General features: G+C 43.4%; 1 protein-coding gene across 1 annotated transcript; it reads left to right on the forward strand.

The window, feature by feature from the left end:
- The first annotated feature begins 10,125 nt into the window (after positions 1-10,125).
- On the forward strand, positions 10,126-14,247 carry LOC147604935 (pentatricopeptide repeat-containing protein At5g27110-like). The gene is made up of 2 exons (XM_086794054.1): positions 10,126-10,355; positions 10,459-14,247. The coding sequence occupies exons 1-2, from the start codon at positions 10,269-10,271 to the stop codon at positions 12,829-12,831; spliced, it is 2,460 nt and encodes an 819-aa protein (XP_086650180.1). The 5' UTR covers positions 10,126-10,268; the 3' UTR covers positions 12,832-14,247.
- Positions 14,248-14,514: the final 267 nt, after the last annotated feature.

Raw genomic sequence — 14,514 nt, forward strand, 5'->3', positions numbered from 1 at the left:
TCTATGTGAACTAGAATTTGATATTGGATCTCGTTGGTTGACTAGCTGGTCTTCTCAATGAAGAGTCCAGATGATATTTTTGTAAAACAATGGACTAGATATTTTGGAGGATTATGATCAATAATACTATGGTTTCAATAAAAGATTGCTTTAAAGACAGCCGAATCTATGAAAAAGGCAATTTCATATTGGATGTGTAAGTGGTGTGACTACCCTGAATTTTGCTTGAAGCGCCAGCTAGGGGCCTAGGAACTCTTTTCCTTGGTACCCGGGACAAAACATAACCAATTTTTTATAATAAAGGATCCCACCAATACAGTGGTTGGGCGGTTAGCTAACCCATGGGCTGGTTGGGGTTAGGCTGGATTGGTGGATTCCTGCGATACAGTCAGATATGTCAAGTTACACTTGATGACACGTGGGTGCCATGGACGGTCGCTTGCTCCCAAAAACGGCCAGACCATTCATGAACCCTACAAAGCCATTGCCTCGCTTAACACCTTGAGTGTAAGTATAGCTCCACAACCTGAAACAACCACCCTTAGGGTATGGATAGATTTTCCCTTTGGCAAACATATGCAACAAAAACGTGCCTTGTTGTCACCCACAGCTAGCCACAATATTTTGCCATGGGAAACATGGATCTCTCTGGGCAAACCATCTCTTAAAACTGCCTATGCCAAAGTTCAATTGCTAGGTGGACAACGCATACATAGCCTTGGGTCCTTTACACAAACTGTACATACTGTATCTAACCTACTGGCTTGTAAGTTCTATGTGGTTCCCACAGGTGAGATGAAGGAGGCAGTCATCCTTGGAGGAAGCTGGGTCCAGAATGCTACAAGTACAATCAACCCAGCTGACAACACAGCTACCCTCAAGCTTCCCCAAGGTAAGGTAGCAATGATCCTATGGGATGGGGAGTGCCTCGAATCTAATCCTCTGCCCCCACCAACTGCTTCCACACAAGGAAAATCTCACACCCCCCACAATAACTGGTAAGTCTTCCACTGCTCCTAAACTACCACCAGAACTCAACCCACCAAGAATATGGATTAGACTCCTAACCGCCCGCAAATGGTCTACAATGGTGGCAAGCCCACATATATCCTATGGTCCGCACTAATCTCATATTCTTGGAGGCGTGGAAAGCTTTAGGAAAATCCACACCAACAAAAGAAAACAATTATATTCAAATTTCACATGAAATGTGTTTAATGAGTGTTGGGTATTTCATTCCTAAAATTTCTATAGGAAATAACCAGTTGGACTGCAAGGCCAGATAATAATTGGAAAAGAGTGGATTGATGCCACTCACTGCCAAATCAATTGGCGTGAAGAAATGGCCACCATGGAAATCAACGCCAAAAGGCCACCGTCCTCTTGTGTCCCCAAGAGGAAATAATACACACACCCTCACTCTTGACTACCCTTGCCCCTCACGTTCCATCCTCATCATTTGCAGTCTCTGATGTTCCCACACCCCATGCCTCACCAAAGTCGATCACGATTGGGCATTGTTGACACCCTCCAACAAGGATAATCAAGCTTCGTCGTCGTCGACAATCCCCCTAAACTCTACATCCTCGACCACCCACACAGCAAGCGCCCTGACCTCGTACTCTTATCATGACAATCAATGATGGGTGCCCAAGAACCTTCTTGCAGCTCAAGGCTTCTATGATGGTTACACAAAACTCTGGATCTCCAAACAACCATCTCTGAAACCCAATCGCAAGAAACCAACTAAGCTAATAAAAACCAACCCTAAGTCAAAGCTTCAGCGTTGGCTCATCCCCAACCGCCTGTTAATAACGAGCACAAGGCTACTATGAAGGCAACACTCGTCTTTGGCTCCCCAGGAACTCCGGTTATGCTCATCCCCACCACAACTTCTTAGGAAGCCACGACAAAACTTGCCACAACTAGAGGTTCGGTAACCCCAAGCACAACGAAGCCAACAACACTTGGTGCCTACCAATGTGCTCAACACCCAAGACTTTTAAAAAGGCAACATACATCTGTGGCTCCCAAAGTCACAATCAAAAGCCTCTCCTCCATGTCGACAACATAATTATAGCTCCAAGCCTCGTCGATAAAAAAGCCAGAAGCCTCGACAACCACGAACCTTCATCACTCGGCAGCGTTGGGGGCCCAAATGTCTCTTAGAAGCCCAAGGCTTCCATGATGGCAACTCCATCATTTAGCTCCCATGGCAAAACCCTTAGCAGTTCGCCCAAACCACACCAACCAAGCTAGTACTTGTCCAACTGACAAAGATGGTTTGGTGACCAACGGGTTGGCAAGTCCCCTTCTCCTCGACAAAATCCTACGGATTTGCCCACACCCAACCCATGGACACTCAAAAGATCAATTTGCCCATCCCTTTTCGCCAGCAAAGCCTCCTCACACGAAGCTTCACCCCACTCGACTTCGTCATCAAACCAAGGTGCAGTGCTACAAAATGGTTGAGCTTATCCAACCACTCAAAGCAAAACTCAGAGGTAAGCTCACAACTCTCACCACATGGGTCACTCAATACAAAACCCTCTTTAGGGGTGCTAATAATAAACGCATTATATATATATATATATATACATACATACATATATACACACACACACACACACGCACACATATATATAAGTCTCTTGGTGATTAGGACCACGAGTATACATTTTGCCCTCGCCCATGCACAACACCTATAGATCTCATTGGGCTCTGTCCTATGCGCACACACCGCACGAAGCCTCATCATCGATAGCTATCTAGGTACATCTAAATGGGGGGACCATGGTGGGTGCAAGGCTAGTCAATGGTATGACCCATCGCTTGGATTGCCCCGCTTCACTTGAATAATTGTGCTTCATGCTTAATCAATCCTACCCTTAACTTCTTCTTCGGCTCCATATGTATGGATCCATGCCATCTATAGCGGACTGGGATGCCCATCGTGTAGGCACATCGTGTAGGCACGCTAAATCACTAGGGTCCTCTCTAGGGCAGTATACCCTCAGGAGTTGGCGCACGAGGCTAGGGAGATGGCGACCTCTCTATCCCACTCCACTACGCACTCCCACTCAATAACAGAACACCACACAAGAGCTACCTAAGTGACATACACGCAACACAAGATAGAAGTAGGCAATAGTTGGGACATCACAAGACCATGTATTGCATTGGGGATCCTCTCTCGATACAACAGGCTCTCTATATACAATGGGCGTATCCCCTGGGCTATCCTGAGCCGGGTGCTAAAAGTAGTCACTGACAGATGCCTTTGGAGTAGGTGAGAGCGCCGAGCACAAGTAGGTGACAAATGCCGTTAGAGTGGGTGAGAGGCGCCGACGAGTAGGTGGGCGCCGCTTTGTCTATCAAGTGGGTAGCCAACTTGGGAAGTGGGGCCTCCGAAGATTCCCACCTTATTTGACTGGGGAGTGGTGGGTGTCCTTGAGGTTCACGAACTTAGGATGTCTAATCTTGGCTTGGGGATTCACGAGCTTGGGGGTGTCTGACCAAAGGCAGTGAGGATGCCGACTTGGGGATGCCCAATCTTGGGGGTTCACGGGCTTGGGTGCCCGATTATAGGCAGTGAGGCCATGTGGCTACACCATCAACTACCACTCCTATCAACACAGGATCCTAGAGCTCCAATGATAGAAGAAGACAAGCACAAAAGAAACAGAGAGAATACCACAAACCGATACCTCCACGGGAGCCAAGATACCCATCACGCTGTCTTGACAAAGATGCTAGAGCTTCATGTACATCGCCATCGCCATACAACATCTCGGAGCGCAAGCAATCTCCATGCGTGTTGCCTCCTTGTTGCTTCGGAATTTCCCCATTGCCACTTGTTTACTAATCCCATTTTTTTACTAACCCCTCCTTAATAATACCACCTCCCACTTAGATACTGGTCATTAAGTATTCCGTGCTAGTCTATTCATTCAAGTACTCTGACTCCTCTAATGAGGCTATCCTATCACAAAGGCGACAAAAACAAACACCAAAATAAAATAAAGAGTACTAATGGGCACATACAAAAAAAGCAAGCTCATAAGAGCCCATCAGACTAGTAGGATACTTAATCGCCAATATTCCACTAACTTTTTCCTATCTTACTAACTCCCCCACCCCCTCTCATTTCCAGAGAGACGAGAGAACCAACCAAGTGTGAAACTTCCCTGTATGCCTTGACAACCCCTCCCCGATCCGAGGACGCGATCAACTTTAGGAAGAGAAGTATGTTAACCACATATTGGTTAACACATTCCTGCGATAACTATATCCGCACACTTATGTAAAGGGCACCAGCACTATATATTGTAAATCTTATCATTTGATAAGGAAAATGCCCTAAAGACGCTCCCAAGTATTGAGCTTCGAAAGAAAGACAAGAGGATCTTAGTCAGTTGGCCAAACCATAGAGAAATGCCTTGTAACTATGTTTTGGGCACCCCGGGTCTTGAGTGATTAGGCTAACCAACTTGATCCTCTTCCGCGTAGATATCTTCGCGAGAGAGCTTGCATCACCCGTTGGATTAGAGTAACCGCCTCAATGTGACAACAAGTGCGGGAAGACGGTGGTGACGAGCGGTTATGGTGGAGCTTTTGAGTCTAGCTCAAGCTCGGTGGATAAGCAACTTCCCATAACACGTTAAGGTAGGGTTTCCTTAACAATACACAAGTATACACCATTCATGAGCACACATACAAGAATACACACATGCATACAATTATGTATGAGGACATACACATATAGAAGCATGCATACACACACTTACGAGCATGAGTACACACACAAGAATGCAAACACACACATACAAGCATTCAAAAATACAAACATGTACACACAAGCATGCATATCATCCACACAAGAATACACTGTGCATGCCTAACATCCAAAAGAACACATAAATACACATGAACATGCTTAAAATACATACACACTTGTATATGCATACCCTTCTTTTTTTTTGTGAAAGCATGCAGGCTGAAAGCTCATTGGTTTGCTGCTCGCAGCTTGTTGGTTATCTATCGGGACACGAGCCATGCCAGTTTCAGCACAAGGGCGAAAGAGTATTTAAAATATATTTATTTTCACAGGTGGCTACTGTTATCGATCTTTTACCCATGTGCCCGGGGCAGTGTTTATTTTTGCAAGTGAGGTACCTTGTTTTCTAGGAAGGTCTCTTTTTAAGTTGCCCTTCTCTAAGAAAGGCAATTTTTTTTCTTTGCCCTTCGAGAGATGGCTTGACATTAAAGTTACCTTTCTAGGTAAAATACAACCAACAATACTTAAAACTATTTCATCTAACATAAATATTGTCTTTCTAGATAAAATACAATCAACAATATACTTAAAAAGATTACATCTAACATAAAGATTGTATTTTTAAGCAAACATACTTAAAATACAACCAAGAAATCTCATGAATTGTACATCATCAAATCATGAATCCATAAACTCACCATCATGCAGGTCCAACATAATCTAGAATCTTAGAAACCAAATCATAGAAGGAAAATATCACAAATGTTTCAATACAATAAATCATCACCAAAATCTTATATGACCATCAATGTCATGAATAATGTCATCAATAATAACCACACAAACAAGTCATGAATAATGAAAAGCTACCTTCTTTGCACTATTCAATTGTCATCACATTGACATTGCGATGGGCTTTTAGAGCATCCCATGTGATATATATTGCATCCCAATCCACCTCTAATGCATCTTTTTCACCATTGTATGAGAGAAACATGAGCTTATTCAAAGTTTCCAAGGATAGTCTGTTACGATCACTAGACTTGATACGATTCATCTTTGAGAAACCTCTCTCGCAATTAACTGTGCTTGCCACACAATAACCAAGCATGCACGCCATAGCTTTTTCATCTCACCAAAAGCTTGATCCCATTTAACATCATGTCCACAAAATTGCCAAGCCATATGCATACTCTGTCCAGGGCATGTTCTCTTTAACTTAATCATGAAATCTTCATACTCTGTCTTGCATACATCAACATTTACTAAACATCCAATTTTTTCCAACAAGGCCTTTATCCAAATGGCTCCCATGGTCACCACTAATTGTGAATTGAAGTGATATCCCCATGCTCCACCTGAAACTTCTTATTTAAGATATTAAGATAATGAAGCACATCAGCCAATAAATGTAAAAAGAATTGAACCTTAAAGGAAGTAAAAAATTTGTATAACTCACATCTTTCACGCAACCATATGCGTAAAAGAGCTGGCATGAGAGTTACTAGCCTTTTAGTCACTTGCCCTTGTGAGAGCCAACGAATCTCATGCATTCTCAACACCTCTATGAACAGATAATTGGAACTCATTAGCAAGCTCTTTCAATTCTTCATGTCATTTGTATGAGCTATTAACCCATTTATAACACTTTCTTGCTGCCTTCTCCACGAGGTTGCAGATAGAAAAAGAACTTAATGCATCTTTTCGTAGCCAATGCATCTCGGTGTGCGATGCAGTGCACCCCTACCAAATGTGGAACTTCTCTAGCAAAACGAGTAACAAGATCATTCTCTGTTCCCATCATCACACTACATCCATCTGTAAAGAAACACATTAGCTTTGATTTTGGTAAACCAATGCTGCATAGATACTCTGCATAGATACTCTGTAAGTGCCTTATATAAGCCTAGAGATATCCCGTTACTTGTGTGCAACAATGTCACAAATCGATTGCATGCAGGGCCATCTCCCTTATTGCTCAAATAAGTGAGGTATTATACAATCATGTGATGCTCATTCGATACATCTGTGCTTTCATCCACCATAAGTGAGTAAAGTGGACTGTCACTAATTTTTGACACTTGATCTTATCATGAAAGTATGCATAACAAGCTTCTAAAAATAAATGGGCTGATGAAGATGATAAATATGCAGCATAGATTTGTTGAGTGGGAACATTTGGCGTTTTAAAAAACCCCAACTCCTCGACATTCTTTTTGAAAGTCATATAAAGGCTTGTCTTAGCTATGAAGTACATGACTTGAAGAAGTACCTTTACCCTTGCAACCTTCTTATCTACCTCTGCTTGATCCATATTTTGCAGATGAACGTTTACAGGCATGGTTGATCTTCTTTCCTTTTCATCCCATAAGAACTTTGTTTTTTCATGTTCCTTTGACTTCTCATGCACGTCTAATGAAGGCCTTTGAAGCACCGTACTACCAACTGTAGCAAACACATTACTCATCTTAAAGAGAGTACACATACGACAATGTATTCTCTCTTTTCCATTTTCATCATGCACTGCATAGCTCCATGGGAAGTATACTTTCCAATGCTCTTTATAAGATCGCTGGCCTTTAGTATTCTTTGCAACATTTCCTTCATGATCCAATACGGCATCTTCATGAGTAGCATATTGTTCTCTCACCTCATGCAAGCTTCTTAACGCATCTGTAAGTGGTTCCACCATTTCATCATCTTGTACATTCTCCAATCGAACATTAAGATCTAAGCTCACATTCATGGTGGATTGGTTAGATGTAGAAGATTGTGAATGTACCGCATGGACATTCGAAACATCTTCACCATGTAAAGTAGAGCTAACTTCATCTACTCTTCTTTTCCTAGAGAAAGCCATCGAGAGACTCAATTGTTGAGCATCCTTTTTAGGGCGACCAATCGTTGTGATAATGAAGCCATATCTTTCTGAAAAGACCTAACACACAAAATAAATTTTAGGACATAAGTACACTAAAGTAAACATTGCTATCCATTTTAACTATGAACTAAATAAGGATCTCAATAAAGAAGCTATCCCTGAAGGAAAGTTGATATATCCGACTTAGTGGCGAGTTCTTATGGCCCTTTATTTTCGTTACTGTAGAAGATGCTTTTGTTCTTTAAGAAGAACCTACCTCATCAAGGCAAAAAGAAACCTACTCTGTAGTAAGGAAGTTGATATATCCCACTTAGTGGGCGAGTTCTTATGGCCCTTTATTTTTGTTGGTAAAAGGTGCTTTTGTTCTTCAACATGAACCCCAATGACAACCGATGGTGAGAATGCAACAACCTCATACTAAATAATTGCTGGCGAGAGTGTTGTGAAGGCCCCCCACTAGTAGTTGTTGGTAAAAGGTGCTTTTGTTCTTCAACATGAACCCCAATGACAGCCGATGGTGAGAATGCAACAACCTCATACCAAATAATTGCTGGGGAGAGTATTCTTACTTACACCCTTTACAAAGCTCTTAAGGTGTTCTTACTAAGTGTGTTGTTACCCCTCCCCTTAGGTGTAACGTTGAAGTGTGTAAATTTGGCAATGGGAAAAGGATGAAAAGAAAAGGTCTATTACAAAAAAAAACGACCAAAGTGCAGTTCTTGCAAAGCATCGTCTCAGTGGTTACACTTGAAGGGCTCAAACTTGGGAAAGAAATGGGAGATGAACCCAATTTTGGGCCAATGTTTACATACCCACTTACACGCGTGTAGGACTAAGCCAAGTGGGTGGGTAATCACAACCCCATGTAAAACCCAAGAGACTATGTTGTGTGAGAGCTATGGAAACACTAAAAGGAAAGCATGACTACCGTTCAAGATAGGGTGAGAGGAGATGGGTCTTCACATCATCATCATTGTCATCTCCACCACCATCATCACCTCATTGTCATGGCCACTGACACCACAAGGATTGAGACTGCTAAGGTTCACACAAAGAAGCGCTGCAAAGAAGCTTGGCTGCAAAGAAGCACTACAAAAAGTAGCCTTAAGGCTAGCCATAAGGAGCAGCAAACAGCATAAGAAAAATAGGCGGCTGACAGTAGCCTTCAGCCTCTTGACAAGAGAATAGAAGAGCTCAGTATTGGGCTCAGTAGCATGGCTCGGTATTGGGCTCAGTAGCATGGCTCGGCTGGCCATAAGGTGTTTGCAGCTCGGTTGCAAAGAAGCGCTGAAAAAAGTAGCCTTAAGGCTAGCCGTAAGGTCACAGGTGTTGCAAACAGCATAAGAAAAACATGCGGCTGACAGTAGCCTTCAGCCTCTCGACAATGGTAGAAAAGGAGATCATACTTCAATGTTAGAGCTGAGACAAGTAAGAGACAACAAGCCTCACGTGAGAGAGACCCTTCCCAGGACACACTCCTGCTGAGTCCATTATCCATAGCTTCTATGAATTCTTGAGCTTTCACCTAATTATGCGGTGTATGCCATCATGCACATCAACACCCTAACAAAAAAAAATTACCTGCTATCTCGTGTCCTCATCACCCATAAAACAAGGTTTGCCCAAGAGGAGTTAAGGGTAGTCCTCGATGTTGACACAATTCATCTGTTGATTTGTTACCTTTACAGAATGTAGCTTGATAAGCCATACACACAACTTATTACGCTAACAAACTCAGAGCATTGACTCCAGCATATTATTACTAGTGGATGCCGGAAATATGAAACTAGACCACCTACTCAACATGAAGAAGTGCCCTCTCATAAAAAGATATACAGCAACGCGATGACTAAAACTACAACTCTAAGGCAGAAGTTCTGATTGAGGATTCTGAGACCTGCGGATTAATATAATTTTAAAATGCTAAAATGGCTCAGCTGAGTCGTCTTACCTATGTAAGTCGTCTTACCTATGTAAATGAAACGCTTGAAACCTTTGAAGTTTGAAGACGCTAGTGAACCAAGGTCTAGCACCCAATGCCAACAGCTAACCAGCACCGAAGTCGAGTCCAGGAGGTGGGAATCAGACGGTGGGATTCGGCCCTTCCGGAACTTGGAAATACAGCCACCGTGAGCCACGAATTGTCAAATTGCAATTACCAAAGTTGGAAGATAAGGCTTGCGTCGATGCCATGGTGTCACTTGGAAATAAAATAATTTGTAATTACTAATTACTAAGTTTGAAATATAATTTTTATAAATATATATATATATATATTTTAAAAACAACCTTTCATGTGCAAGGTTTGAAATTATCTAGCCTTCACTGTGAAAGGCAAAATTTTTTTAAAACACTTCTCTAGCAATATTTATCAGATAACTATACTTCTACAGAAAGTCAAATTGTACGTGGAAGGTCTCTGCAACCTTTAAAAAATAAACACTGGCCCGGGACGCGCGTAGGGAAAGAGAGATGGGCAGAATGGTAAGGCTTTCTTAATTAATGCCACATAAGTGGCATTAAGATTGTTAATAATGAACTCAACCAGCCTGCTGAACTGAACCATTAGTTTGAAGAGTTCACTAAGTATGTCCCAGCAATGTAGCGGAGATGCAGACATCACGAGCGCGGACCGAGCGCTTGTGGAAGGAGTACCTGAGGGATCCCTCCCAGTGGCGGGACAACCGAAAGAGCAAAGTAAGTCCCCTTTCTTCCTTCGAGTAGGTGATGATAATCTCTGTGTGTGTCTTTCTCTCTCTCGATTAGCTCCTCGTTCCTCTGTGCTGCGTGCGTCGTACAGACAAACCCAAGGGCCCCAGATTTCAAGCATAAAATTACCCAGGAGCTGCTATGGATGGACGGCTGGTACAATCCAAGTTGGGTTAAAGATAGGCTACGGCAAGAAGGAGTGGACAAAGTACACGAAGAAAAAGAAGAAGAAAAAGTGAAGAGTAGTGGCCGTGGTTGGAAGATGCTTAGCTTGGAGGAGGTATTGCCTTCCTTGGAAGAAGGGGTGCTGCCCCAGCCTTCCGTTGAGGACTTTGCATGTATCTTGCAGAAGTGTAGTAAGGCACGAGACCGATCTCATGCACTGTGCTTGCATGCCTACATGCGCAGAAGTGGGCTGGAAACTCACATATCACTGGGGAACTACCTTGTCCTAATGTTGGTGGAAGTTGGAAGTATGCATGATGCCCAGGAGGTTTTTGACAGGTTGGTGTATCGGAATGAACAGTCCTGGAAATCCCTCATCAATGGTTATGTTAAATGGGGGAATCCACAACATGCGCTTAGCCTGTACCAGAAAATGCAAAAGGACGATTCTGTACATCCGAGTGGGCATACTTTTGTGGCCGTGCTGAAGGCTTGCACGAAGCTAAAAGATCTGGAAAGGGGCCTCGAAATACATGCCAAGGTTTTCAGAATGGGGTTGATCGAAAGAGACCTTTTTGTTGGCAGCACCTTGGTCGACATGTATGCCAAATGTGGTTCACTTCCCAAAGCGCAACAAGTGTTTGACAGACTTCCAGTTCGAAATGTAGTCTCATGGAATGCACTAATTGCAGGATATGCTGAACATGGGCACAGTGAAGAAGCACTAAAGTGTTTTGAACAGATGCAATTCGAGGGTGTCGCCCCAGATGCTGTCACATTTATTTGCAGCTTGAAAGCTTGCGGTAGCATAGGATCCATAGACAAGGGCCGAGAAATACATGCTGAGCTTGAAAGACAGGGGTTGCTGGAAAGAAATCTTGTTGTTGGCAACACCTTGGTCGATATGTATGCCAAATGTGGCTTGCTTGCCATGGCACAGCAAGTGTTTGACAAAATGCGAGCTCGAGATGTAGTCTCATGGACCGCATTAATTGCAGGATATGCTGAGCATGGGCATGGTGAGGAAGCACTCAAGTGTTTTGCATTGATGGAACTTGACGGTGTCACCCCAAATGCTGTCACGTTTGTTTGCAGCTTGAAAGCTTGTGGCAGCATAGGAGCCACAGACAAGGGCCGAGAAATACATGCTGAGATTGAAAGACAGGGGTTATTGGAAAGAAACCTTGTTGTTGGCAACACTTTGGTTGATATGTATGCTAAATGTGGGTTACTTGCAAAAGCACAACAAGTGTTTGATAGGCTTCCAGTTCGAGACGTTGTCTCGTGGACCTCCCTAATTGCAGGATATGCTGAACATGGGCATGGTGAGGCAGCAGTCAAGTGTTTTGAACAGATGGAACTGGAGGGTGTCTCCCCAGATGTTGTCACGTTTGTTTGCAGCTTGAAAGCTTGTGGTAGCATAGGAGCCACAGACAAGGGCCAAGAAATACATGCTGAGGTTGAAAGACAGGGGTTGCTAGAAAGGAATCTTGTTGTTGGCAACACCTTGGTGGATATGTATGCGAAATGTGGCTTGCTTGCTAAAGCACAGCAAGTGTTTGACAGGCTTCCAGTTCGAAACTTAGTCTCGTGGAATGCTTTAATTTCAGGGTATGCCGAACTTGGGCACAGTGAGGAAGCAGTCAAGTGTTTTGAACGGATGCAACTGGAAGGTGTCTCCCCGGATGCTGCCACATTTGTTAGCATCTTGAAAGCTTGCAGTAACATAGGAGCCACAGGCAAGGGTGGAGAGATACATGCTGAGATTGAAAGACACGGGTTGCTGGAAAGAGACATTTTGGTTGGCAGCACCTTGGTCGATATGTATGCTAGATGTGGATCCCTTGCAAAAGCACAGCAAGTGTTCGACAAGCTTCCATTTCGAGATGTAGTCTCGTGGACTGCACTAATGGAAGGATATGCCCAGCTTGGAGAAAGTGAAAATGTTTTCCATATCTTTGATAGAATGCTAGGAGAAGGTATAAAGCCAGATCCGGTCACCTTTATTGTTGTTCTCGGTGCATGCAGTCGCACAGGTTTATATAATAAGAGCCAGACATACTTTGAGGCCATGAGCAATGACTATGGCATTGCTCCAACTCTTGAGCACCACACTTGTGTGGTTGATCTCCTTGTTCGTGCAGGTCAATTAGGCAAGGCAATAGCGATGATCAAGAAGATGCCATTCTGTCCTAATCTAGTGGTGTGGCGTACTGTATTAGGTGCTTGTCAAAAATGGGGAAATGTAGAGTTTGGAAGAGAAGCCTTTGAATATGCGGTGGGAACCAAACAAGGTTGAGGAAATAAGTGTGTAAACACAACATGGAATAGGCCAGCACATTGTTGGCGAACTGATGACACCGCTGGAATTGTGCATTGATATCTACTTTAAGTCTGAAGTTTGTATTGGGTGTCACAGGACGTTTCTGATGACACAAAGAAAGCTGTTTAATCTAGGTACAGTGTGAAGTTGGGTATCAAGTATGCCCTAATTAATACACCCAAGGGGATGATTTCCAAAATCTCTGGGTTTGTATTTACTGTCGTTTGGTTACATCAGTTATATCCATGATAAATCAGCGGAGAATTTTTCTCAAAGATGGCTATGTTTTTGAGAAAAGAAACTATTTGTGGGAGCTAGTGTTGGCAGTAGTGCATATTGCCTCTTTTATTTGAAAGGTTGATTCCAGAATGATGGAGAGGACAGCTTCTGTGCCTCATGCAACTGGTTATATTAGGGCCAATCTGGGGAGCTTGCTTTCTGGTTGGGTATTAGTGGATCACCTGTGCTTCCTGGGGTGGCTGGGAAGTTGGCTTTTGCTCTGCCCAGAGGGTGATGGATCTCTAGTTCATGGTTGAGTTGGCATCCTTGGTAGCTGGGTTGTTCTCAGGTTTGCCTGCCAGCTAACAGTGTACTAAGTTAGTGAAGGAATAAGGAACATGTGCATGTGTGTGAGAGAGAGAGAGAGAGAGAGAGAGAGAGAGAGAGAGAGAGAGAGAAAGTTATATTAAACGTCTTCAAAAGACTCAGTGGGTCTGTGAGACCAAAAGTGATACAATAGTGTCCATGTAATCTCATCATGGTACAAAAGAAAACAAAGACTAGAGCTATGAGCTGAGAATGTCAAATCCGAGCCATATGATACAAAGTGGGACCATCATCATACAACCTATGGAGCTAACCCCTGGTAGGGGGAGGGAGCCGTCAAGGATATCAAGCATGGGGTTAGCCTGTAGAAAACTCTGCAGATCCGCCGGGCGTGGGAAGGTGGCTCTGTGCCTCTCCAAGATCTCAAGCTGGGGCTGATGTCTGTATCACCATCATCCAAAGCATCAAGGGGCTTGATCACCTGTTGGCAGCCAGCAGGAAGTCAAAGCAGCAGGCGTCTATGTCTCAGTATGCATGGCATCAAGTGTGGGCAAAGCAGTCAGCAAAACACAGCATTTAAAGGAGAAAAGCATGAATTTTTGTCCACAAAGCAAGCTGACAGCAGTTGGCACTGGCCGACTAGCTTCCCCAACATATATATAAGCATGAAGTTAATCATTCATTCATCATCAAGTACATTCAGTAGTACATCAGTAGTCGTTAGTAGAAGCATGTAGAAAGGGGCTAGAAGGTCAACCCCTTGGGGCTGACCAAGGCCCACACATGTACAAGCATTTATGCAACCTTTTTGTACCATATTAAATACAAGAAAACTCTGACACTCAATCTCTCTCTTCTTCTCTCTCCTTTGTCTTAATCATCTTAATTCAGCATCAATGTTCTTAATTAGGCTTAGGGCTGTGGATCAATATGGCAAGGCTTCCGCGCATGCAACATTGGTATGAGAGCATTCTAGCTCAGCCCACTAAGCATTGTCCCAAGGAAGGTGGACAATTCCAGTAGAGAGAATGCACCAGGGTAGTAGATGGAGTGGTATGCAAAACAGGCAAAGCTAGAGGAAGCATTCCATGAGGGTATGTACGCAGAACCAGT

Source organism: Cibotium barometz, chromosome 60 (assembly GCF_041138505.1).
Source record: "Cibotium barometz isolate CiBa-2024 chromosome 60, ASM4113850v1, whole genome shotgun sequence".
Classification (NCBI taxonomy): domain Eukaryota; kingdom Viridiplantae; phylum Streptophyta; class Polypodiopsida; order Cyatheales; family Cibotiaceae; genus Cibotium; species Cibotium barometz.

Bases quoted from the DNA above. Each gene is read 5' to 3' on its own strand.
- LOC147604935 (XM_086794054.1), top strand. From the start codon at position 10,269: ATGCAGACATCACGAGCGCGGACCGAGCGCTTGTGGAAGGAGTACCTG. The intron at 10,356-10,458 runs GTAAGTCCCCTT...TGCGTCGTACAG, and splicing joins GGGACAACCGAAAGAGCAAA to ACAAACCCAAGGGCCCCAGA.